Consider the following 27369-nt stretch of genomic DNA (forward strand, 5'->3'; position numbering starts at 1 on the left):
ACCCCAGTCTTCCTCCTCCTTTCCTGGCCTCCATCGTACCAAGCAAACAGATGCTCAGTCTTCTTCATTCTCCTCCATACTGCTTTCCCCTCCACCCCAACATAACACATCCCCTCCTTTTGTCATCCTCATCAGTTGAGGTCAAAGTCTGTGTCAGCAAGTACCAGTATGGTGGTATGTGATTCCACCTCTATGCGGAACAATGCTGTCATTTGTAATCATTCAGCAACTGCTTTTTGCCAAAATAATGAATTAACTCTTTGTATTTCATTTCATTTTCTATCAAAACATATCCCAGTTTGATTTCTGCAATAAGCTGGACCACTTTTTAAAGGTAATTTAAAAAAATATTCTTTAAATTGATGAAACCTATTGAAGATTAGCACTACAATTATCACTAAATCGGCCTATAAATAAACAAAGCCAGAATAATCAAACATTTTCACAAAAGTCATAATTTGGATGGATTTAAATTGCCTTCTCGTTGGACAAATATGACACTTGGTTCTTCAGAAGCATTTCAAATTTGCAATCTATATGCCCCATCCCTTCCTTGTGTATTTTATTATATTTGGATGATTCTTCATATGTTTAATTTTCCTGCCCACAACATCAGACCAATATATCCAACCGACATTTCCCATGTGTGTAAGATTTTCTGCATTTATGGTGTTTATTTGTGTCGCTCTCGTTTTAGGAATTTTTTTTCCCCTTGAATAGCAAAATCAATACACACTCCATCTCTGCCATGAGAAAAGGAAAAAAAAAAAACACCAGTCAATAAGTCTGAAGTGGTGTTTTCACATCCGCACTATTTTGTAAAATGTTTTTATTATTTCGCTGCTGTTTTAGTTTCACAAATCAGTTATATTTTGCTTTTCAAAAACTACTAGTTACCACATGCGTTCTCAAGTCAGAGTAAATATAAGTGTATTCTAATGTAATGTGTAGACATTAGGCCCCAAATAACCTATGTATACAAGTTTTGACTACTCTGCAATTGTTGTAAGTTCATTAATTATCTTAAGTGGTGAAGTAGGCTGTCGAGGCTCAGCTAAGATTTTTTTTTAAGCTGACTTGGTCATTGAGTGTTTTGATTGTGAGATAGATATAACTTCAAGCTGAAGACAAGTGGGAGATGAGATGTGTGTCTCTGCATTCTATTTGTCACTTTCTATTTTGGTGCCGTGGTTAGTTTTAGAGTCGTGTCTTGATTAATAGCCTGGTCTGGGTTTTGTGACTTTTTGGGGGGTTGACACTGGATACAACCTGAAAATGCATTGTGTTCAGTGTGTGTGCGTGTGTGCAAAATACAGACTATAGCACCCCCATTTTGATATGTTTTTCTAATCATAGCAACTTTGATTCACTTACATGATATCCACAGGTACCGTACTGTTATGTACCTAACGTGCCATTAAAATACCTGTACAGTTGAATGTGGCTGTATTGCTTGAAAAAAAAGATGCTTGCCATTTGGGGGCCACTGAGGATGAGCATGTTAACCAGAGGAGCAGCTGGTCCACCAGATGTTTCAATTCCCACTAGGCATGCCACAAGAGGACCTTTATTTCTCTCCCTGCGGTCTGCGCAATCCATCGCACATACTGAAATAGTCTATTCAGAACAAGGCTGGACTTGAAATTTGTCTCCATCGTTCCCAATTTACTGCAGAAAATTGGAACAAATACTTTTTTTCTAAGATTTCCAACTAGGTTTACTCTAAATGAGTCATCTACAAGTCAACACAAATTGTAAAGGAAAACGGGTTGGTCATTTCTTGATGATGGTGTATTGGACTCAGTCTCCTTGTCATCCAGCACGGTTGGGTGCCTTTCATCATTCCATGATCCTAGGTGGTGGATGTGGCCATTTGGAAATGCCATGAGAAAGGTCGAGAACATCATTACGACCCAATTTAACAAGTTGATTTATGGGGTTCTTACGGATGAAATATGTTAAGGGGATGGCAGAACACACAGGTCTCTCTGGGCACCCCAAAGGTCACCTAACTTAATTTCAATTAAGCCTAAGGGATGGCCAGGTAACTATCTGAAGTGAAAAATGCTGCAGAGAAAATGGATTAGCTTGTTAAGATGTTATGTTTATAGGGCGTAAGATAAGGCTAATCAGTGGCGATTTCACCTCAGTATTGATTGAAGTGTTTGGGAAAGAGATGTCTAACTATATAATCATCGAACGGAATTTCGCGCAACGTAGCAAAACCCCCTTGTGCATTTCTTGTTATTTACAGCAGGAGAAAAATGCAAGGCTTCAGTACTTGCAGCACTCCCCATCAATCTGAGTGAATTGTTCACCACCGAATCCCATCAATTATTGCCTCCTGTTGACATATGCAGCAATAATTCCTGATCAGCCAACAATTGCACAGAATAACAGCTTCGCCAGGAACAACAAGGCCGGTTGGTGTTGTAAATGTGGACGTCAAAGTCCCGCACCAAAATCCCATTCGCTTCATCTCAATCTCCCCCGTCTCAACACAGTATGTGTCAACAGAACTTCCCACTCAAAGCGCCTGAAAATGAGTCACAAATTGCTCGATAATGATTTTTCCCCTCTCCGAACGAAGAACAGAATCTCATTTCTGACTGTTGCTCCGCTGGAAGCCTCGTTGATCGCTGTGGCTGCAGCACAAGAGGTGGCTCTGTGGCGTGCAGTGCGTGGGTGTACAATCAAAGTTCGAGCATTACGGCAGCCTGACAAGTTAATGGCATATCTTGCACAACGTAAAAACATCTCGGTTTGAACTTCAATTAGAACATACCGCTTTCTCTCTCTTTCTCACTCGAGTTTATTTGTTTGTCCCTAAGGAAGAGCAAAACATATAAATATTGAAAATATTTCCCAATATGTGTGTCAAAGCAAACTAGAAAATCCAAAGCCTGTATCTGAATACAAGAAAATATATTTATATTGTTTTATGGTTTATTCTTTATTTTAACACTAATGAGATGACATGATAACACTGCTATCTTTAAACAAGGAAAGCCAGGTTGGGTTTTTTTTAGTCGTATAGTCAATCAGAAAAGAGGTTAATCCTAATAATCTGTGAAATATAGTTTGCTATAATCCATAATGTGAGTCTGAAAATCAACTGTACAGTATACAGTATGTGGTCCTTTAGGTGTCTATCCTTTTACGTGGCAGAGACTTACTTCCAAGGTTTATTGTGTGTGCTGGTGCATGTTTTTGTGCCAATATGTCTCTGCTGTGTTGTGTATGGTGGAGGTGATGTGGCATGGAGGTCATTTGTGTCAGATCTAATGTCTCGGGCCATGCTGTGATGTGAAGGGCACTGTCAAGAGACAACCACAAGGCAGCACAGGTACATCTGCCCTCAGTGCTCTTTTACCTCTTTGGCACATGCACACATGGACATGTCCAGATTTTCCATAAAGTGACACACAGGGAAGACAGGAAAGACCCGACCAGTAGAAAAGCCTGAGTGTTGGAGAGTCAATATCAAATAAATAATTTTGCCTACTTCTTGATCGTGTATTGGCATGGAGTGAGCCAGATGTGCAGGATATTCACATACTTCAAACACGTGGCAGTTTTCCCATTGCACTTAAAAAAGTAATAATAATCTTTAAAAAAAACATTATGAAGAAAGCTTAGAAGAAATGTGTAGCTGTATCTGGAATTTCTCAGTCAGACTTCATTGATTTGCTTGTTTAATATTTGTGTTATTAGTATAAAAATACTTATTTATTTTGTGATAAAATACAGCTACTCACTTTTTTATGATACCCCGTGCGTACATTTCCATCTTGTCTACTTCACCCTGTCCTTTGCATCATCCTTCCATACACCAGCCACATTTATTTCCTTCCTCGCTTTATCCATGTATATTTTCCTAGGTCGACCTCTAGCCTTTTCCCTGGCAATTCCATCCTCATTATCATTTTATTATGACTATTATGTTCATATTATGTCCCAATAAATGTCCATGGCATAATGACTACGCTACATTGGACATTTTCTTTACTGAGCCACCCTTCTATGGCACATTGCTGTGACTTTTCACATCTTATCAGGAATTTAATTTCTCATGCATAAGTGCCTTTTTGATCCTCTGTCTGCCATCCCAACTGCTTACTTATATACACTTTTCTTTCACGCCTTTTTTGCTTCCTCTCCAGTTTTTCAGTCCCCCTGCTGTCACGTCTCCAAGTGTTCATTGTTTCCATGCGTGTGAAGAGACACTGTGAAAATTTTATGCTAATTGATCCCAGTGCAGTATTGTGGACACAGGTGTCTTGCCCCAGGTTCTTGCTCTGCTATGGACACCAAGGGATTCTGGGTAACAAAAGGGTTCATAGGGCCATGGTAGGAAATGCCATCGGGCAGGACACTAGCGACCCACTTTTTTTCTAATCAGCACACGTTTTTCAGTGCATAGTTGTTAGCTTGTGTTTGCACCAGTCTGAGGACAAAAAATCGAAGAGGACAGTGCAGCCAAATAGCACCCTGGAGGAATAACCTTTGATTTGTTAAATTTCCAAACCTTATTTGAATCAATATACAACCCCAATTCCTATAAAGTTCAGATGTGTTCAACATAAGGACAAATAGAATACATGTATGTGCAAATCACATTAAGATCATATATTTACACTACCCGATAAACTAATGTTTTTGCAGAGTCAGGTGATTGTTTTTCTCCAAACACAGACGGCCCCATTGGATTAGTTCAAATGGGATATTTACAGATAGTGGGTAAAAATAATGATCGAGATAGATGGCTTTTCACTTTGAATAGCACTCCTTAACTCTATTCCCTTTTATAGTGTGATGAATGACCTCACTTGGGTAGTCTGCATGCAGCACTTAATTTGCAGCTTATTTATTTATATGTGTTGGAATTGTGCTGTTTGCTTGTTTTATTGAAAGGCTTGTAGGCAGAGTAGCAGTGTTGGACTGCCTAGCATGTGACTGTCATGTCTCTAGAGGGCATCCCTTCCTTAAATAAAAAAAACATCCTCCTTTGATGAATAAGTGAAGGCCACAGATTAATTTTTCATTCCAACAGAATCCATTGTCGCCTCATATGTCTGCTCTGCGGCATGGTGTTGTCAAGCTGCAGGGGACTAAAATTAACCTACAAGACTAACCATATTTATATACATTTTTTTCTTTTATTGTCGCTATCCATGGTGCTTTTATCGTCGCTCTCCATGGTGCTACTACGCTTAAGTCCCAAAATGACAAAATCCCTTCGTCAGTGAACATAAATAGTGACTTATTGTCCAGAAATAGTTCATATTAGACAATCAAAACTAGTTACTAATCATTTTTATTTGGGTAGGCAAGATGACAATGCAATGGCACTAGAGAGATGGACTATATACTTTGGCAAATTTGATTGGATAATGGACCCACTTTCAGTGTTCTGTATGAATCATATAGGGGGTTGTTTTATTTGGGTATTGACATGTTAAACATCAGAAGAACATTTAGACAAAAAGTGAATGTGAAAAATGTCAAATCTTAAATTTGGAGGTTACAGGTGTTGTTTTGTCAGCTTCTTGCAATATTGTTTGAACCCTTGTAGACCAGAAGTCGTGTTGACAGTTTTCTAGGCGACACACAAGCAAAAACATGAAGGCAGCAAAGTGTAGCCCATCACTGGATGGGTGTCGTTTTTTATGTACATGTGGGAACATCTCTGGCCATGAATGATTCATATGCAATGAGATGAGAAAATGAAAAAGTCTTTCTGGAGAGCCCCATGGTGCATTGCAAGCCCCTTGCGAACAGAAGGGAGCATCCTCACTTGGCCAAATGGGTCTGATGGTGAGGAGTGCGTCTGTACGCCCGCTATGATTCTCACCACCACTCACAGTGCACCCTGGGAGACATCAAAAAGCAGGATAATAAATAAATGAAAAAAACAACATGTTTTATTAAGACGAGTAAATCTTTGCTGGCAAGTGGTCCAAGAGTATCCTGAGTTGGGATGATTGGAGCTTCAGTAATAGAAATGCATTGTTGTCACAACAGTAAAAAAAAGCACCATGCAGACCAGTTACATCAAAAGGACTAACTGTATTTGATTAGGGAGAATTGGCCAACCAACTTTGTGATTGTGTCATTTGTAATTATTAGCTACATTTGTTCTCTGGTAAGGATTAGTCAAAATCACTTATATTAGTACTGATTTGATTTTGCATTATGTTGCATTAGCGTTCCTAATACAAAAGTTGGTAAACAAGCTTATCATCGCTAGCCATTGACAAATCCCTAAACCGTATATAACGCTTGTATTTTTCTTGGAATTGAATTAATAGAATTTCATACAGCAGTATTTGTTGAGACACATTCTGCTACATTTTGATGCCCCAATTCAATGATTTCTACCTACTTTCCTATTGTTTGTAGTATTTTCACTCTCATAATCATTCACTATCATTTTAACGGTAATTTAATTAGATCAAATAAAGTATATGATCTGTGCAGAGTAGTATGGTTTTCACATGATTTTAGCTCAATTACCAGTCCATGCCTGTTCATTGCTGACTGCTAAAGTGTTGAGAGGTTCCCTCATTAGTTTCTAACACCGCTTTTATCCGTCAGCTGCCTTCCCGACACCTGCGTAATTAATAAATACATGAATTTGCAGGCAATTTTGGGGGGTTTAATCTTCTATTTTTTAGTATTCTGCAAGAAAGTGATGTTTTTAAAAGAAAATACATTTTTTTCTGAAATATTACTTAGGGTATACAGAATTATGATTTGCACATTTTGTTTAATTTGTGTATATGCTTTTCACTTTCATATTGCTTCGCTATTTAAGTACACTCATTTACTGTCACTCAATCTACCATAAAAAAACAACAACTTGTTGCTGTCATGGCTCCAGCTTTTTGCAACCTGAGGAAGAAAAAACAGATGAATAGAAAGGATGGGTGGATAAAAGAGACATGTAGAAAGCCTCTCATGTTTGGCATATGAAGTATTTGCATCTTTTCACAGGATTCGACTTTATTTAGAAACCTCACTTGCTTGTGAAAAATGTCAACGTGTGTGGGACAGGTATACTGATCTTTTTTCCACTGGATTGCCATATGCAGCACAATCTTCAAAAGCAACACGTGTGCTTCCCGATCTTATTTAACCGGCACACACTTTTTGACAGCAATCCAATACTATTTGTAGAGATGTAGGATGCACCATTTTTTTCTTTACTGTGAGCAACTACTTCATGGTCTTAACACATATTCTTGGATGGAATGCAGCATGTTTTTTTTATAGCCAGCTTTTTTTTTATTGGTATTAATACTGTCAACTTGATGCTAAAATTCCATCTGTCGTATATCGGTTTCCCACCCAAACGGATTAGAGTCGGTGTATATGTTTAACGGGGTGTTTTTGTGTAGGTGTGTAAGGGTGTGTGTGTGTGTGTGGTGGGGCATTTTTAAAACGAGCTGGCAGACTTATTTGTGTTGCAGAGGATCAAGTGTATGTTTTGTGTTTGTTTGTCATCCTCCTGCCGGTGAAGGTGTCATTGTGAAGGCGAGGCCCTGTAAGCTGTCAAAAGGGCGCTCTTTTTGAGCCTTTCCTGTCTATTATAAGCACCACCGCACTCATTGGGGGCTTGACAACCACCCCCGCGTATCCTTCAAGCATCCGCCAAGAGAAGCCGTATTTCCGACTAAGGGAGCGGCACCCCATACTCAACAATAACACCTGTAATATCAAATAGTCTTCTCTTTCCTTTTTGTTGAAATAAACAACAGCAGTAATAATGAGGGACCAGATTGTCAGAAAAAATGATTCTAGAATTGCTTTTAAAAACACTCAGTCATTATCCATATATCCGTTTCGACTTAAATATAGATTTTCTCGGAAAATGTCTTAAGTGGTTAAGGCATGTTTTTTCTTAGGTTTGTGTTTTTTTTCCCGGTAAACAAGGTACTGTGAATTTTTTTTTTTCTCAAGACATTGGTTTGTTGTCTGAGAAATAATAATGTGACACATATGTATTTACCATCATTTTAAAAAGTGCATTCTAAGTGAGCACGGAAATATTTTTAAACAGATTACAGCAAATACTACTTCCTTTCTTGGCGGAGCTACAGTAATTGAAAGCAGTAGCTGCAAAGTGTATTAATTTCACAAATTACTTAAAGGCTAGCATTTCTACCTGTGGAAGGAAAAAAAAACAAGGTTGATATTTGCCAATGTTGCTAAACCCAACACAGCTATACTAAGAAAAAAACAATGCAAATTTTGTGGTATCAGTGTTGTGATCGTGACAAAAATTAAGCAAAGAAAAAGTCAGTACAAGATGCTCGTATGATTCCTCACAAGTTGAAGCCCATTGTGTTTCTTGAAGGTGATGAGCTAACAACAACACATCTCCTCGGGGATTGAGATGTGTCACTATCTCACCATCTGCATCACAAACAGATTGCACTGATAGCGACACCATCATATCGCCACTAGGTCAAGCCCAAATAGAAAAGAAAAAAAAATCAATGTATGTTACACCCCCCCTCCGTGTAACATCACAATCCATCTGTGTTTATCAGCCAATCATTTGTTGTCTGCTGGCTTTTTGCTTTGGCTTTTTGCTTTTCTTCAGTTTGTTTTTTTCTTCCTTCCTTCCTCCTCCCGTATTGGCTTGGTGATTCATCAGCCAATTTACCTTATCAACATGCCCAACCAGCCATTTAGACACCCATCTGTCTGTCAAACTATATCTTGTTTTTCATTTGTCGAACAAGCGCTGTCTCTTTGCCCTCACCTGTCAATCATGCGGCTGGCCCGTGTTGCGTTGGGCCACTTGGGGATGAAGTCATCAAGTCCAATTTCGCTTTACCCTTCATTAAATGTTTACCTTGCTGAAAAGACTAAAATACACTTCAATAGGTCCCATCACTCAGTCTGAACAATCAATCTTACCATATTTATCATACTATAAAATGTATTAGATGTATACTACATGTAAAAATGTCCAGGCGGCCCAGTAGCTGAGTGGTTAGCGCTTTGGTCTCACGGTGGGGGACCTGGATTCACATCCAGGTTGGTCCACCTGTGTGGAGTTTGCATGTTATCCCAGGGCATGTGTGGGTTTTCTCTTGGCACCACTGTTTTCTCCCATATTCTAAAGACATGCATGGTAGGCTGATCAGGCACTCTAAATTGCCCCTAGGTGAATGGTTGTTTGTCTCCTTGTGCCCTGCGATTGGCTGGCCACCATCTTAGGGTATTCACCGCCTCTGGCCTGAAGTCAGATGGGATAGGGTAGGTCCCAGCACCCTCTGCGACCCTGGTGAGGATGAAGTGGTTTAGAAAATGAGATGGATGAGATATAAACAGTTCCAGTTGGAACTCACCAAAATGAACATCCAGGGCCCAAGCTGAAAATCCAATTATTCCAGCATTGCCAAATTGCATTTTGGTTATCATCGAGCCAAACAAACAGTTATTTTGAATTGGATCTCAAGAGCATACTTTACTAGTTTACTCTGAGCAGCAGGCTACATGTATTAAGGTTAGGAATCGAAAAAAATGAGTTTTTGTGAAGTTATGAGTTCAGTGTGTGTTATTCCATGTTTCCTTTCACATGCAGAGTGCTATCTTATCAGCAATCTAAATGGCTCCATCTCAATATCCAAACGGAAGCAGGTCACTGCTTTGGCTCTGTGCAGTGCAGTTCAAGCCCCAATGGAGCAAGCCAGACACTGATGTCAATGTAGTCAGGGGCCCTGGCCTCCCACAGAGGCCCAATCAGTCTTAGAGGATCAGTGACTAGCCCCCCCTAGGCACCAGTGTTCCTTGGCCTGATGGATGACTCTCTCTTCCTGGCTCAGGTCAGAAAAAAGCAGGCTCTGGCGCCTCTCTCCATCTGTGTATCTGTCCGTGCCTTATCCGTGCCTTGTGGTCATACGTTGATTCGGGCAGCCGCCAAAGCCTCCCAACAAAGTGGAATCTATAAGATGCTTTAATGTGCACAATTACAGTTTCTTGTTTGAGCTTGTCATTGTACTTGCTAGTCAAGTCAATACTGGAGAGAATCTCTCCAAAGGTCAAGAAAAACAAAAGTGGCTGTGGGGGGTTGGAGGGGGAGTTCCGATTCAGATTATTGAACTCTTTCATGTTTCTTAGTTTGGAGTCGACCTCCTGAAATAACAACATTGAGCGTGATGGTCGGGATGGGAGTTTTGCCTTTGGCACTGATGGATTGCAAAATTGTTTTTATATAATGCTTTCTTGGGCCATGTGTACCTCTGCTCCCTCTCAGAATACCAAGAGGTTCGACTCAGTTAAGTGAAGAGAGTTCAGGGACTTTTTTTCTCTTTCTTCAAACATCAACAGGAGTAATGTTGATGCTTCAAATAGAATCGTTAGCTTCTTTCAGACTGCCCAGAAAACATGTTTTTTTTTGCACAGAAAGTCTTTCATATAGGCATCTGCCCAAGTAACATACATAATATTTTCCTCAATACTAGCAGCATCTATGTGTATTCCTTAGGTCTGGAAAGCTTTAAGGCAAATGCTCTTCATACATCAATCGTGATCTACCAATAGATCACCGACCTATTATGGGTAGATTGCACATCAATAATATTTGATTTACTATGTTGTTTTCTTTGCAAGGCTATTATGAATTTGGCTAGTCTAATTTTAGTATTTTGAGTTTAAAGTTGGTGAAGGAATGAATGAGTCTTGCATCAAAGGCCAGCAATGTACTTTGCAAGTGATAAATGCCCAATCTTTGTAAGTAATTATTGACTAAACACAAAGGCAGTCACCCAGATTGCATGTGTATATCTCTTTAAACAGCTTTAACTGACTCTGACTTGACTGGCTGCTCAGCAAAACTCCCCTGCAATAGTGGAATGTGTGGGATTACGATCTTGTATATTCCAATCCATAACTTTTGAAAAACAAAATACTAAGTCATGTTTTTTTTTCAGCCATTACCATTGCAATATCAGAAACAAAAGCCATTTTTCAAAGTATATGGCTAAATAAATTGAAATACAAAACATACATCCACCTTCCATTCATATTGATGTATGAATAGAAACTTGCAACATTGAAAGATACCACATTTCATTGTAGAATAACAAATGTGCATGTTCATAATTAGCCTGAAATGTACATTTGGACATGATGAAACTATGCATGATTTCTATCTATTCTTCTCTCCTGTCTTTTGTGGTTCTGCTCAAGTATACTCGCACTACACTAACTGCAACACCTCCGTTTGGATTGTGGTTGTTTACTGCCAGTTTTTGTTGCTTATACATATTAAGGGTGTGTACAAATGCCAGAGGACGAGTAAGTGTGGGGGTTGCAATCCTTGAGTGTGATGCGTTGTAGTGGCATGGCAGAGGTAAGACAGGACTGCATAAACATGCTGAGGCAAGATACTGAAATTCACCCACTCTTCTTTCGGCATTTGGTGCCCTGCATTTTGTCCGCTTCCTTTTCTTTCATCCCCACCCCCAATAAGTATTTTTCCTACTCCTAACCTCCCCCTCGGTACTGACATTATCGCCAATGTTTACTCCAAATATGCTGGCCTCCCGTGATTTGAAAAGCCCACACAGTGGGAAGAGAAAGCAATAAAAACCCTAACAACACAAATTTAACTTGAAGTGGACACAAGCACAAAATATCTCAGTATTGAGGCTTGGCATGCATGTTCCCATTTTGACACTGTGTACACACATCTAAGGGGCAAGCAGAGTTTAGCTGACAGCGTGTTGAGATAAACGGTGATAAGCAGCCAGCACGGTGACCATAACACATGCAATCATTTTTGACAGCGCCGGGATGTGGTTAATCTCTTCGTGTCTCTATCACCACTCTATCTCACTTGGTGCCGTTATGTGCTTGCCTGGCAATGCTTTTGACTGACCTAGTTAGTGAACACCACCATTATAACCCCCCCACCCCATATCCGCAACAACGGCATCTCACGGGCGACTCTCTCCTGGATTCCATTTGAGTTCCAAGTTGCTTTTGTCAAAAACTAGGCTGAGAACTGCCACTCAAAAAGTGTCACGTCAGGGCAAATGTTTGCTTCATTTCTTGCGAATGGCCAGACTCAATGTGCAAAAATGCAGCCTACTTCTGCAACGGGGCTGCACAGTACAACACGCTCTCTCAACAGACTTATTGAAAAAAGAGAGCACGCTTTGAAGGTAATTTCAGCTGACTTCTAAGCCTTGTATAGAATCACAACACTTGCTCGCATGCAAATGTTTTTTTTATGACTCTAGTATTAAAAGAAAATTCACCAATGGAGAAGGTTTGATGGGATGAGAGCGCCAACAAAGCTTGAAAAACCATTCATCCGTTTTTACAGATGGCCATTCAAAATGGATCCTAAACCACTCCCTGCAAAATGAACTAATATGTCTAGGCTAGTCAGCAAACGTTACATAATTAAGAACTGGTGCATGTTTAAACTGAAATTCAGTTAAATAGGAAAAAGTCTGTGTGTATGTATTTATTTATATATATTTTTACTACATAACTGAATATATACATTCAGGTTAATATCCTTTATAATGTTGGTAATGCCTTATTTAGAGTTGTGTAGATTGTAACTGTAGTATTTAATTTGGATTAGTATCTATTTAAGACTCAGCTTTTTATTTTGAATTGCAATAGTTTTTTTCTGTATGTGTATACATTTTTAATTACACCATCTCATTGATTTCCTGGGAAGACCTTATTTTAAAAAGATAGTTGGATTCTCATTACCTTTAAAAATATGGATTTTCAATCTTACTAATTTAATGCATTCATTTAATTCCCCATTCACAACCAATTTCTCAGTTTCCCAAAATGTCTTTGTTTGGGAACCTTAAAAAAAATGTGCCATAAAAATTTGATGATTTTAAAAATTCCCCTTATAAATTTATTTTATTTGGAATCACCAAACCAACAGTAACATATGAAATATAGGTATCAGTGTTATTTCCATGTTTCTTATATTCCTGGCTCTATGAATCACAGTAGGACAAAAAATACCAGAGGGAAAAAGACCAATTTTGCAGACCTTTTTTAGCCCAAGTTGAACTATTTCCCATCCCGATACTTGTTGGGAGTGATTACTCTCGCCACCGAATCAGGAGCTGTGTTTGCCGCAACAGTAGCTTTGCGATACCCGGGCCATAACTTTCTCTGGGAAGAAATAGCTCCTCTCCTCCTGCATCCCATGTATACGCCGTATCTTGTCTCCATGTAGGGAGTTCCATTACTCAGAAACTCGGGAAGGGGAGGAGGAAAGGTGCAAGGGAGATGAAAAGTGGCGATAGAAGGTTACGGCTCTTGCTGTTGCTAGAGATGCTCTCTTCTTTTTGACAGCGAGCCAAAACACAGCGTGTCAGGCCTTAGATTTAATCAAATTTATGATGTTTCACCTCATCAGATTGGAAAGAGAAGAGGTAAGAGGGGGGGAAGTCAGAAATAGGAAGAAGTGACAGGGAAATCATGTCCTTAATTTTTTTATCAGAAAGTGCTACATTTATTCTGCAACACCTCCACCCTGCCCTACAATTTATTTTTATTAGGCTTTATTTGGAAAAGGAGCAATCACACACATTTTGCTTTGACTATATTTGTAAATATATACTGTGTATATGCATATTTTACCCCCCACTTCTTAGTATAGTATTGCAGTTTTCTAACCATAGCCCCAAATATGAGTGTGATGCTATAAGTCCAGATGCAAACACTATCCAGATAATATTTAAATAAAAACAGCATCATCCTTTTTCAAAGTCTCCCTGTTTATGCTGACCACTAAAGGGTAATCCCACTAGAGGTATTCCACGCTCAAAGCGTTTAATGGACGAGTGCCAGCTCGTGTTTTACAGATGAAAGTGTTTTATCATGATGTAACTCTTTGCAATTAGCCATAGATGACGGTACCCAAAAAAAAAAAAAAGACAGCGTGATGGAAGGGGGCAGCCCGGCGGGGATTCGATACGGTTCGTCGTAACATGAAATGACGTCTCAAAAGGGGCCTGAGAGCATTGCGGGTTGACTATGCCGTCTTAAGGCCCTTGCCTTGCCTGTTTAGTAATCTCGGCATCCTCCCCTCCTTCTATTACCCCCATCTTATTCAGAGCCTCTCCTTTGTGGCACGGATCATCATGATATACACGCGAGGATACGCTCGTGTGCTCGTAACACAATGTTTGCCGTTTTTTTTTTCAAAGCAATGCACGGAATGTTTGTCTCTTGTGTGCAAAGCCACCCCATTTACACACAGTATCTAAATACACACAATTCCAAATTGTGTGTTGCTTCTATTTACTTTTGTGTTTCAAGTTTAACATATACTGCCAACCTGGTCTTTACATTTGCTGACTACGCTGAGTTACAAAATGTTAAGTGTGGTTTAAACACTGGAGTCAAAAGTTATATTTCAAAACACATTTTCTTCAGAATATTTTGATGATCCGACTATGTTTATTTGAATAGTACGGACCAATTTCATGACACCTTGCTTCACCTCTCAAGAATGTTTTGGTATGCCGGCAGACTTAGAATTGCTGTTTTACACAGGGGTGTTGTAGTTATGTTGGAAGGGTCCCATGGTCTTTCCTATTTACTTGGCCCGCAAGATTTCCAATTCTCCTTCTATTTGTTAGCCAACTCCCTGAAAAAAAAAAAAATAATGCAATTTTTTTTTGTACATTGGGTGATAAGAGTTTAGCTTGAGACCTAAAAAGCCTATTAAAAATGCTTCTATATAGTATGTCCTGTAGTTTTATTATTTCCAAATGAGAATTGATAAATTACCCATAATATCATTACAAATTCTAACCTAATATAGTCCAAGATATACTGAGTACAGAAAACACTTTTCTTTGGTAACTACTACGTGAAAGCAGGTTAAGGACATATCAAAAGGTGTCAGGAAATATCGGAAAACAAGCACCCCAATATATTGTAGTAGTAGCTTGACTTTGAAGAGAGTGCTTTTTTCTCCTTTGTGTAAATATGAATAGCACAGTGTTCTTTGAGTGTCCAATGGAGTATTTGTCTCTGCTATGCAACTTGATGAATACTATTTGATGATAGTCTCATGGAGATATGCTTACCTTTTTTGTTAAGATATTCACAGCAACTTGAACAAACACAAAATGTCTGCTATTGACAGTTTAAACATAGGCTCATAGTCAGACTGGTATGCCTTATTTCGGCCGGCCACATTTTTTCGGTGTGTTTTTTGTGGGTTCCTGACATTTTCTCTAAAATGCATGCCTCATACCATGTCTGCCTTTGGCTCATTCATAAATTTTTACTACCAGATTGAATAAAATATGTGTGCATACACTGTTGGCAATATCATTTTTTTTGTAATATTCAACAGTTAACTTGAGTAGATGGTTAATTGCCTCCACAGAGACTGATACCACCTATTAAGATGCTTCATTTGAACATTTATCTGATGTGAATTTTATTATTTATTCTGATTTGTGTCCAAAGTGAAGCCATCTTAAAAGTTAATAAAATATATATAATTGTGCTAAGAAATATAACCAGTTTTCTGTTTGGAAGGACGAACAGTTTGAATTATTACTTCTTGAACTGGACTACCAAACATTGAAACATGAAAGTCATGTTTACTGTGTGCTACATCCTAATTTAACTGCATTCATACCCAGGAAGGACCTGCAAGTTTATATTGCAGTTTTTCTATATATAGTACTACTCTCATGTCAACGTTGCATTTTATAGTCCCAATTCATCCATATCACTTTTCAACCTTTTTCATTATGCCCACGTTCAATTTCTTCATCAATCCATCTTCATGTCTCCTCAACAACAGAAGTGATGTTTAATTGTGTATGAAATGCAACTGCAAGGCAAAACAATGCTAAAGCTTCTAAATCTTCTAAATATTTAAGCACCAAAGTTTATATATGTAAGCTATTTGAATGGGAATGGCTTTGATTTGCTTCTCTGCCATCACTTTGCATTTGCTTGTGTTTTGGAGTGTTTGAGGAAAAATGGTTATTCCACTTTTTGACAACTTTCACTACTTGATCTGATTCTGATTTGTTGTTTTTCTTCTTCCTCCCGATAGACAACCGGCGTGCAGTTGTCGAACGGTCCCGCTCCCGCCACAACACAAGCCATCAAGCTCGATGATGCTTGCCCGATGAGCGCTAAAGGCGACCGACTGGGAAGACTACACGACCATCCTTTTCATTGTGTTGAACACACACGCATGGAGAATTTAAAAAAAAAAAGGAAAATCATGTCATTCATGCCTGAAATATGTTCAGTTATTCTTACATTTTTACCTCTTTTAAATCATGAGGTTTTTTTATAGGCTGATGAAAACACTTCCACTAAAGGCAGGAGCATCTCCATTTAGGAATGACTGTATTTTGCAGAAAATTGCAGAAATCTGACTGTGCAGCAGTGAAAGAGGCTGGTGAAAGGCAGAGTCAAGATCCTGACCGTCTTTTGAAGGTGTATACCTGAGGTATTATGCAAAGCAAACAGAGAGCTGGCAACTGTCCATATCGATACTTCATTGCTTGTGATTCATCGTTTATGTTTGATGCCATGCATTGTTTTGTTTTTTTATTTGTTACTGTGCTATCTTCACTTTAGGTTGACACATTCCTCTCCACTGTCCTTTTTAGGATCAGTTTTTTTTGTAGTAGTATTTATGTGAGGCTCTTCACTCAAAGCAGTAGTCTGCCCAATGAGGCTGATTGTTTGGAAAAACCTCATTTTCCAATAGACCATACCTGCTTGCTTCTCTCTGGTGCTAGGAAAATGCTCTGATGTCACAAATTTGAATCCCGTCAATCCGTTTACGTACAAGACTCATCTGTGGTAAGTAAAAATGTAAAATACCGACCATTTAAAAGAAGCACTTTTCATTGTTTTTCCTTTCCACACTTACAACTTATTTTTTTCACAATTATTCCTTTTTGATTATTCTGACAACATTTTGGTTTCTCCTAAGAGGGCAAATGAATTCTCCTGTCTTTTATTTTTGCATTTACTATAATGTTCAGACTGAAAACCACTTTTTCAAACCGTTTTGAACTTTACAGCTTTTAGTCCACTGCTTATTATTTAAGGATTTTTTTTTTGTTGATCAGCTAATGAACTGCATGTATTTTTATCTGTTATTGTACTGTAATACAGTATGAAAATATGTGGTTTTTAGTCTGGGATATGTTTGAAAAAAGCAGTTTTTGGCTGGTGGGTGTGGATTTCAGGTTTATAATTATAGGTAATTTTGATGCAATGATGAAGCATTGAGTGGTTTAGGCAATTATGAGTAATATAATGACAAACGGTATTGATAAAGTGGGCTATTGTCTAATTTATTTGGTCAGGTGAGAGAAAAATGCTGATAGTGTTTTTCCTACTCAAATGCTAAAATGATAATGTTGCAAAAGTTACTTGGACTAAATGATAGCACCAAGTACAAAGTTTATTTTGGCCAAAACCAGAATGTCAGATTGTGTCAAACAAGAGTGACTTTGTGGTTTATTTTGAAGGTTTTATTTTGCCTTTTTTTTCTTCTTTTGATGGAATCCTTTCAAACATGATTACAATCCATTCAAACCAGGGTTAAACTGTCACGTAAAAACACTTTGCACATCACCAGCAGTTTTTTGTTCACATGGACATCAGTCAGAGTCAGTGTAAACAAATAACTTCCAGTAAAAATACGTAATGAAATGTCATTAATCTCTTACTATTATGACTTTTCTTTTTGTAATATTATCATTTTAATCTCCTAGTACTACTTCGTACAACTTTTATTTCAAAAAAAATAAATAAACACGGCCATTGCAGTTTTAGACGATTGAGGCCGGAAGGTATAACCGTTATTATTATGTAATATTTTCTTTTGAATCCAATGCCCACTCATTGTGGCCATTGGAACATCAAATTGAAACAAAAACTGGCAGGAATTCAGTCTTTGAATATAATTCATTTTATACCACTGAACAAAATGCACCGTTTTTCGGGGTTAGTGAGCCACAAGTCATATTTTATGGATAAATTAAAAACATGACAAATACATAAAGAATGCAAAATCTACTAAAGAAAAATGCGTCTGTGACAGCAAATCAGTGCTAACCTTCCCTTGTGGGCTCTTGATGGCTGCTGCTTCTCAGTAGCATCTCCCAGCTAATGAAGTTTTAAACATTCAAACAAACACGCGTCTGATGCTTGTTCATGTTCGAATCGGTGGAGAAGTCGCCCGAAGCTTTGTGGTTGCAGTTTGAAAACGGAGCCTCCACTGCTTATTCATATATTCATGCCTCGGGTGGCGCCGTATACTCGTTCGCAGCCCTCAACCGTAAGCAGATGCTGCGAAAAACAAGCAATGACTCCGTGGCCAAAGTCAAGATGCTGTTTGTCTTAGGCAGTGAGCTTTCAAACAACCATGCACTCACTCAGTTAAATCAGCCAACAAAATAGATCAGGTAAACCCGAATAAATGGGTATTTTACATTTAAATTTGGGGGTACATCAAGGTATGACCACACTAGACTAAATGAGTTCATGTACTTTTTCAAGTATTCATTTTAAATATTGGCTTTGAGTATGAACAAGTTAAATCTCAATCATATTTGACCTAAATGAAAAATCTGGATTGTGATGCATTTCCCTGACTTTCCCTGACTTTGTAGGTTGAGATTAGAAATGAACGTCTAAATCAGGGTTCTCCAAACTATTCTACAAGAGGCCATAGTGGATGCAGTATTTCATTCCAACCCAACGAAACAGCGCTTTTTCACCTATCTGGTGAGTACTCAGTTGATTGCAATCAGGTCCTGTTTTTTTTAGCAGAAACTCTATTGGTTAAGATGTCTGTGCTAGATTGGTTGTAAGAAAAACCAGGAGCAACAGGCTGAGGACTGATTCGGGGTTCCCTGATCTAAATGGTTGTTTTGAGTGTTTTGGTAAAGCCATTTTAGATAGTTGCGTAGTTCAAGACACAACAAATCCGCAGTACACTCATTTGAAATGTGTAATACTGTCAACCATGCTTATCCTGGTCAAGGTCATAGTAGGGTGCTGGAGCTTAATCCAGCAAATGACGGACTACACCCTAAATTGGGTGGGGAAAAACAGTGGGGATTTTTGAGCACCAAATTAAAAAAATAAATTAAAAAAACGCTTGTGCAAATGTATTAGGGCCACGCTAAAGAAAATAAATACTATTTGCTCAGGGGATGGCATACAATTAAAAGAGTAAACTTGGAAAATTAAGGAATAATCTATTTGCACAAACACTTTCAACAGCATACTGAGGATGGTGTTCATTTACGTAAACATTGACTATTGCATTGTTTGTTAAACTGATACCAAAGGTAGATGTTTATGCAATGCAATTGTGACTTCTTTTTTTTTCTTGGTAGTTATTTTATTTAATGGGTTATTATTTTTTTGTAAATCTGCATGGTTATTCTCGTGATATTATTTGTGTTTTTTTTCTTCTTTTAAGTATGGCTTTCATATTGCTCTCTTAAAAAATACCCCAGGTATAAAAGGTTTGTTTCATTTCATTTCAACAATGTTGTCTTTAGAATGTGCCAATTAAAATCAGATTCAAAACATCTATGCTATGTCAAAATCCCTCAATCTGTTTATATTTTGAAAGAACAGCACAACTTTTTATGAGTTCCAGTTTAGCAAATAATGCACAGATTTTAACGCCTTTTTCTATTGCGTTAATTGTGTGACGGAAATAGTTGCATACTCAATAATTATTCATTTTAGGGTTGGAAACCGTGTACATAAATGTTCCCTTTCTAATTGTGTTGAGAATAGCAAATGCAAAATTGTCTCAGTGCTTATGTGTGTCATTTTCAAGACCTGACGTCTGTTTATCTTAATAATCTCATGTTTGAAGATAATCAGACACAAGAAGCAAGTATTGAGCATTATTAATAGTATAGTTTTAAGGATAAACCATTGCTTTAACAATGGTTTTTATTTTGTTAAATGTGCCATTTGAGAAAGTCATTTCACAAATGTTGGGTGGCCAGCACTTTAATTAAAAAAAATCAATACAAAAAAAGAAGAATAAGGAGCGGTTTGGCATCACTTAACCTCACAAGTCAATGGCTTCGCTAACTCTAACTTCCTGTTGCCATCGCTAGTGAATTTGCAGAAATGCTCTTATCTGCAAGCACTTCCCAGCTGCCTCCCATCGGTTTGTCACTCAAACCAAATATGGCATATTTTGTTTAGTGGCGACTTAGTCATAAAGCTGCTGCACATGTCACTTGGCCTGCCTACCTTTGTCGTCTGTGACTTTGTTGATTTGATTGTCTGTACAAGCCTTCCATTTGTATCCTTCACAACATGGACGGGACTAAGTAGAGTAAAACAGAAGGATGTTGTGGACCCTTTCTTTCCGCTGACTATGTAGTGGAATATGATACTAAATAATAACCACTTTGTTTTATAAATTGATTCATGAAAGTCATGTTTTGTCTCTGCGTTGTTGTGTTCCATGGCCTTCATTCAATGGACAGTTTATTAGGAATATCTGGCTCGTGAGGTTTGTTATGGCGGTTTGAACCTTAATGGTGAAAGAATTGTGTTTTCTGGGACTTACTTCCCCTGTCAATTTTCTATATTGACTTGTTGCAACAGAATCATGACTAATAAAGTCAATTTTATGCAGCATCAATTTAGGTTTGATAGTGTAGAAAGTATTCAAAGGCTGTAGATGACAAAGACTAAACTTCAAAGACCCCCTATTCCATGAATGTGTATGATAAGCTTACCAATGACCAAAAAAGCACACTAACAAAATCCCTCCCAACCAAAATTGAGCATCAATATATTTACTACCAGGAGAATTTATAATGCATCTCTTCCCATTGAATAAAATGACTGTGCCTCCATTCAACCAAACACATGGTGCTTCATCTCCCCATAAAAGGCCATCCAGCACCCTAATTTTTGTTTGTTGGTCTTCAGAGGTTAATTAGTACTTGGCTGAGAGTAAACACAACGAAGGAGGCCAACCTACTTCCTTACAAGGCACCTGCTTTGTAACTATAAAGAACTTATTCTAGGTTTTCTTGACTTGCCATGTGATTCAGTGCTATTAAAAAAATTTAAAAAAGATGCATTCGCAGGGTCAGGCCATTGCTGTGCTTTGCAATGATCTGGTTGAGCAATTGCAAAGACGCTCTTGTCTAATGAGCTTAGGGATGCACTCGTGCGTGTATATAGCACACATTTGTTTTATTCTGTTTCCACCGGTGCGAGCTCACTCTACATGTAAGTGGCCCTGCCACAAGGCTGACAGATAAGCCAGGCCCACACATAACCTCCGCTTCTTTTCACCCACTGTGTGACTCTAATGCAGCCTTTGACAGATGAGTCACACCACACAATTATGCTTATTTCATTTTTTTTGGTCTATATTAATATATGTAGATAGATATATATACAGATGAGTTTAGGGTGTCTGTGTCGCTATGTGCTCAAAGAACATGCATACTCTATGTGTGAGTGTGTCTATGCTATAAATGGCTCTGTGTTGTTGTTGTCTGCATCAAAGTGTGTCAAATAATGGGAATATTCGCATAGAGACGCTGCACTTCCAAGATAAGACGCCGGCATTTAGTCAAGCTCCCTTTTGGTATTTTCCTGCATGCCACATATTTTCTTTATGATGTTTAGAAGCCAGAACACGAGTGTGATACAGTGTATATGTCACCAAATGAATTGGCCGTTAACATTTTGCCACTGCACTCTTAAAGTGACATATAACCAAAAGCCCCCATGGGATAATTTGGGGGTTTATGGTTGGATCTTTTTAGTGCAATTTATTCGCACATAAAGACCAACCAGAACCACCAACATTGGTTTAAGGTTTTATGTATTCCATATTCAATGATTCACTGTCAATCAATGCAATTTCAGGACAATAAGACTCACAAAATTTGAAAAGAAAACTGAAAATGTTACTTTACAAAGCGCACTGGACCATAGGTTTCAAATAATCAAGTGCGACTTATTTTTGTGTTTTTATTTTTTTTTTATCTTTCCCACTGATCACAGACAGTCTGTATTGGGTTTTTTTTGTACTGTTTTTTTTTCTGTTGCCAGATTGAAATATTTTCTGTCTCCACAAAGTAAAGTAACACAATTTCAGTACTACTGAGCTAGCTAGTCTTTGAGGATGCACCCAACTTGGATGCGGATGCTTTTCTCGTTCCACAGACTTTGCTCCCAACTGGGAGATGGTCCACTCCAAGGAGACTTCAACCTGTCAAACCCACACAAAAACCGAGGGGAAAAAAAGCATCTTGCCCTTCAAGCCTCTGTTAACCGCTGTGCTCATTCCCTGGCACCCATCAGTCTTCTCCCTCTCACTTCTTCTCTTTTTTGACGTTTGAAGCAGATCACTGAGAAAGCCTTCCTTTCTGAAGTGTGAGGCCTCATTTGAACAAGATAGAGAAAGTATAAATCCTAACAATGATGTTTTTTTTCATTTATTTATTATAAACTTGGAGCTAAAATGTCAAACGAAGAGTGGAGGAAGGATTTCTTCTACCAAAACTTTATGGTTTTCCTGGTGGTTTAGTGACTAAACGACTATTTTTCTATCTCCTAAAATAGTATCAATGTCCAAAAGTGGAAGCATAAGTCAGATTAATGATCATTGGCTTTTAACATTTCTGTTCTGTTAACAGGGCCAGAAAATAGACAGCTGATTCATGGCTCCATTATACTAAGTTCCTAGTCTTTGCCCAAAGCACAACATGAACAAAAAAAATAAGTAAAAGAAACGGTGGCTTAGAGAGTAAGTGCTCTTCTTTTTTTGAAATTTCTGAATGAAAGCATCTTTTTATTCAAGAAAGCACTTCATAGGATGGTTTTAGCACCAAAGTACTTAAAAGCTTCTTCGGAGTTTCTCTGCTCTCTACCAAAAATGTCCCCGTGGAAGAAAACAAGGGGAAAGCACTCAAATGCTCTTTCCTGACAGACAAGTATAAGGGTTTTGACCACACAAACTCACATACACCCCGCTACACGTATAAACACAACAAGCACGCAGAAATATTCATGAAAAATTGAAGCGTTGAACTCTACCAGCTATTTGCTTATCGGCTGTGTGTCTTAATGTGCATGGTTGACGTGCTGGGGGCAAAAATACAACACAGGCTCGCAAGAAGAAGAAGAAGAGAAAGTAATGGCCATCAAAGTTAATGGCGAGAGTGAAAAGTGCGATTTCTCACATGAGGGACCTTTCTCGGTCAGCCGTGCAGTCTTTTTTTTTCTTTCTCATTGTATTAGTCGACTGACTGGAGGCTGTAGCAAATTGGACATGAAACTGATGTGAGGCAGCAAACTGCAGCAAAAGTTCAATTTATTAAACCATTTAAAAATTGGTAAAACACCTGTGAATCACATATTTGCGTAAATATTCTTAAGAAAAAATCATCCTTAGTTTACACCTTTAGGGTCTTGAGAAGAAGTTGCAGGTTAACAAACAACATACAACATTCAGTAGTACTTCTTTAGCACTCTGTTGTATTCCAATCTTTTATTATTTAAGAAACGTTTTTTATGAATTGTGTTGTTAAGACCAAAACCTTGACAGCAGACACAACTAGTGTGGAATCATATTCATGTTTTCTCTCAGTAGTTTTTGGACTGTTAGTATTTTGCATGTTGACTAAATCATTTTCTCAACTATGACTCATAGCACCACGGACAGCGACACATGAGTCAGATTGCACACAGGCCCCCGCTTGGTTCCTTGTAATGAATAAATATACTATCTTTTATCGATCTTCCCCCGTCCTTCTGGGCCATCAGGAGGTTATTGTTGGTATTAAGACGTTGCATTTCCCATGCTAGGATGCCTCTCTCATTGGTGCTTCACGCAAAGCTTCATCCATTTGTCACGATTCATGAACATCCTTATTATTCACTGGCGGGGAGTCATTTTGTTCTGCCGCTCGTATTTTGTGAGCTCCAATGAGAAGCAAAGCGAGAGATGACATGCTGGATTCTCTCAAAAAGCCATTTTGGTTGTCTTTGGAGAACATGGACGTGTTTATTTCGAGAGCAGGTGGTCAAGTGCCACTCGACTTCTTTCCTCTCTGCAGCCTTCAAGTCAACCTCCCTTCTGTGCATCCTTGGGGTGATCATCTGTGAATCCTACCCAGTGACTGCGGCTCCATGATGGGGTCGCCGGATAGTCAGCGGGCCATCTGGAGCTTCTCAAACAGAGTCGTCAAAAAGAGCGACCCGTACAATACCCGGAGGAAAGCAATGCATTGCCAAGCTTGAATGCTACAGAGCTTTCAGTGTCACATGCGTCATTGCTTGTCTCTGATTGGCTGCAAATATAAAGGGAACTGGCATATTTTCTAAACCAAACTATGCAGAGTTGGAAAGTTTTGCAGTAAATACATGTTTTTAACCTTTACTTTATAACTTTTTTTTCAAGTATCGACCCTGAATTGACAACATTTTAAAAAATGGGATTGTCAATGGAAAATTCCACTATTTTTTATGTAGAAATGACAATGATAAAAAGCCCGACAACTGGTAAAATAAATAAATAAAATAATTTCAGGGTGGTTTTTCGTCTATTGCATTAATGCTTCCTTTTGTACTCTAGCAGTGGGAGGTTGCTTGCAGGAATAATCACAAGAGCATCAGAGAGGTTTCATTTGTGATTTTTGGTTCAGGGGCATGCACTTAAAAGCCAGTGTAGCAGTGAGGGTATTCTGCCAAGCAGGTGGCTGTGCTGTGCCGCTTTGTAAAGCACATAAAACAATATGCGTGTGGCAGCTGCCCAGCCATAAAACACATGAACACAATGATGTCTGTGCCTATCCTCTTGCTTTGAGGCACACAACCAGCATTTGGATGATAAAGTTCAACAAAAAATAAAAAAATAATATAATTATGTATATATATATATATATATATATATATATATATATATATATATATATATATATATATATATATATATATATATATATATATATATATATATATATATATATATATATATATATATATATATATATATATATATATATATATATATATATATATATATATATATATATATATATATATATATATATATATATATATATATATATATATATATATATATATATATATATATATATATATATATATATATATATATATATATATATATATATATATATATATATATATATGTGTGTGTGTGTGTGTATATATGTATATATACACATACACATACATATACACACACAAATATCTGATTTCAAGTTTTTACATGACAGGAGCACTCTTTATAGTGACTTTTCTTTGACCCTGCCTTTTATTAAACAAATGTTTCTTTGTTCTTGGTGTTTGGACGGGGGAATGACTCTTTCTTCTGGGGTAACGTTCGTTGTCCCAGTCGTGGTGCATGCACTGGAGCGTAAAGTGGCACAGGGCGATCTGTTAATGGAGTCTGGCTGGAGTGGCTGACCTGTGGACAGCCAGCTGCAAGGTGAACATTCCACCGCTCTTAAATCCAAAACAGCCCCTTTCCCAATCCCAATGCACCTGACTCTACATGTCGCCTCCTCCACTTCGTCACGCCTTTCAGTCACCACTTCCCGTCCGGGCCACGATGCCTATGCCATTGCTAACAGAGTGTCAAGTCAAGCTCTGTCCCCGAGGGCTGACAAAGTGGTCAAAGGCCGCGGATGTTGCAGGTTAAGGTTGTTATTTTCAATGTTCCCAGCCTCCTCGCAGCTCAAAGTGACAAATAACGAATATGTTATGGTTAGATTTATGACCTACAAGAGGCAGTTGACTAATGATTGAGTCCATTGGGAAGCTTCCAACCTTTTGGCACTAAGAGATTTTAAACTCTTAAGCCTTTTCAGTTTATCCCTGTTTTAATTCATCCACTTTATGTGCTAGTTTTTTTTTCCGTGTTGATCTTTAAAATTTAACAGATTGCTTGTTTTTAAAGTGAATGTTTGACTACATTGAACATGCTTTTTTCCCCCTATTATGTATTGGTCTCTTCTTTGACAGGTCATTCCGATACATCATGAGGATCATTCCCTGCACTTGTTTTCAGCAATCTCTCGAAATGTGCTTTCAATAATGCATGAACGAGCTTGCACACTTTGCATGCAGTGTCAGGAAGAAGACATGATCCCTGACTTCTGGAGCTTGGTAAGGCCCATAGTGAATGGTTTCTCCCTACATTTGATGAATTATTAAATTGAAATTGTTTTTATTTAAACCAAACATATTTGTTAACACAATTGAATCTGCAGCAAATGAGCGGGATTTATCCATATTTAATTTTCAACAAAACCACTAATTATAGCCAGAGGCTCATATCTGCTCAATAATTTTATAAGTGACACAGGCAAATGAGTGAAGGTTTTCTTCCTAAAATGTGAAATTCTGGCAGTAAACAAAATAGAGATGTAAGTAAATGTGTGCTCCTTATTTTTTTAGTTTTGATTGACTTGGATTACATCGGTTGACAATGAAGAAATAAAACAATTAGGAACACAATTCAGTACAATTTTACACAATTAATGTGGAAAAACATGACCATTTTGATCAACATAGTCAGGAAAACATATTTCACCAACATAATACAAGCATTCTGGAAATGTAGACTTATTTCAATAAGGTCACCAGATCACAATAACACTGCCAATGTCAGAATGCACCTACTTGGCTATTCTACTTCTAATTGGGCTGCTCTATATTGGATTTGCTGTACCTGCATGCACCCAGTGCACCCATCCACAGCCAGAGTGCGCAACTTAGCACTGAATACCAAGCAGATGATTGCTTCTGCCACTGGGAAATCTCGGCCCGCCAGATGTGCTTGTCCACTGAATTTGTCCCCTGGGTTGAGCCGTGTTTGTAGGCTCGGACAGACGGTCCAGACCAGAGGGAGGATGCTGCAAAGCGCCGAACCGTCATACGCTAGGGACCTGCCACTCATACTGTCGTTTTCCCTTCTCGTCACTGTCAACAAAGTGCTGATGTGGGCGTCTGATGACTGCCGCTGCTCCTATATTGTACCATCTCTCCTGCCGTGCGTTCTGTTCTAAATAAAACTCCTTGCCCGCGTAATGTCAAGGTCTTAAATGTTTTGTCAGCACATCGCAAAAGACCACACTTAATCCACATCACACCAACGCCCGTGACAAAGACCTGGATCGCATAAAACAATGGCCTAAGATTACTATAAAATAACATGTGCTGTGATAGATATTGAGGATGAACCACTTCACTGTGATAATAAATGCTTGTTTGTTTATAAGTTCCCTGTGATTGGCTCGAGGTCTGAAAAACGCAATGGGCATTCCATCA

At 38.3% G+C, this 27369-nt stretch overlaps 2 protein-coding genes across 2 annotated transcripts in view; both read left to right on the top strand.

Moving 5' to 3' along the window:
- diaph2 (diaphanous-related formin 2) overlaps window positions 1-20479 on the top strand; it is a 191244-nt gene extending 170765 nt beyond the window's left edge. The window contains exon 32 of the mRNA XM_077732903.1: window positions 16088-20479. Within this exon, the coding sequence (XP_077589029.1) occupies window positions 16088-16152 (65 nt within the window). The 3' untranslated portion in view covers window positions 16153-20479. The remainder of the gene's footprint in view (window positions 1-16087) is intronic.
- The window catches only part of LOC144207425 (uncharacterized), a 186604-nt gene continuing 177908 nt past the window's right edge, over window positions 18674-27369 (top strand). The window contains exons 1-2 of the mRNA XM_077732902.1: window positions 18674-18789; window positions 26062-26205. The gene's annotated coding sequence lies outside the window, so the exon portion shown is untranslated. The remainder of the gene's footprint in view (window positions 18790-26061; window positions 26206-27369) is intronic.

The sequence above is a fragment of the Stigmatopora nigra genome, chromosome 14 (assembly GCF_051989575.1).
Source record: "Stigmatopora nigra isolate UIUO_SnigA chromosome 14, RoL_Snig_1.1, whole genome shotgun sequence".
NCBI lineage: Eukaryota > Metazoa > Chordata > Actinopteri > Syngnathiformes > Syngnathidae > Stigmatopora > Stigmatopora nigra.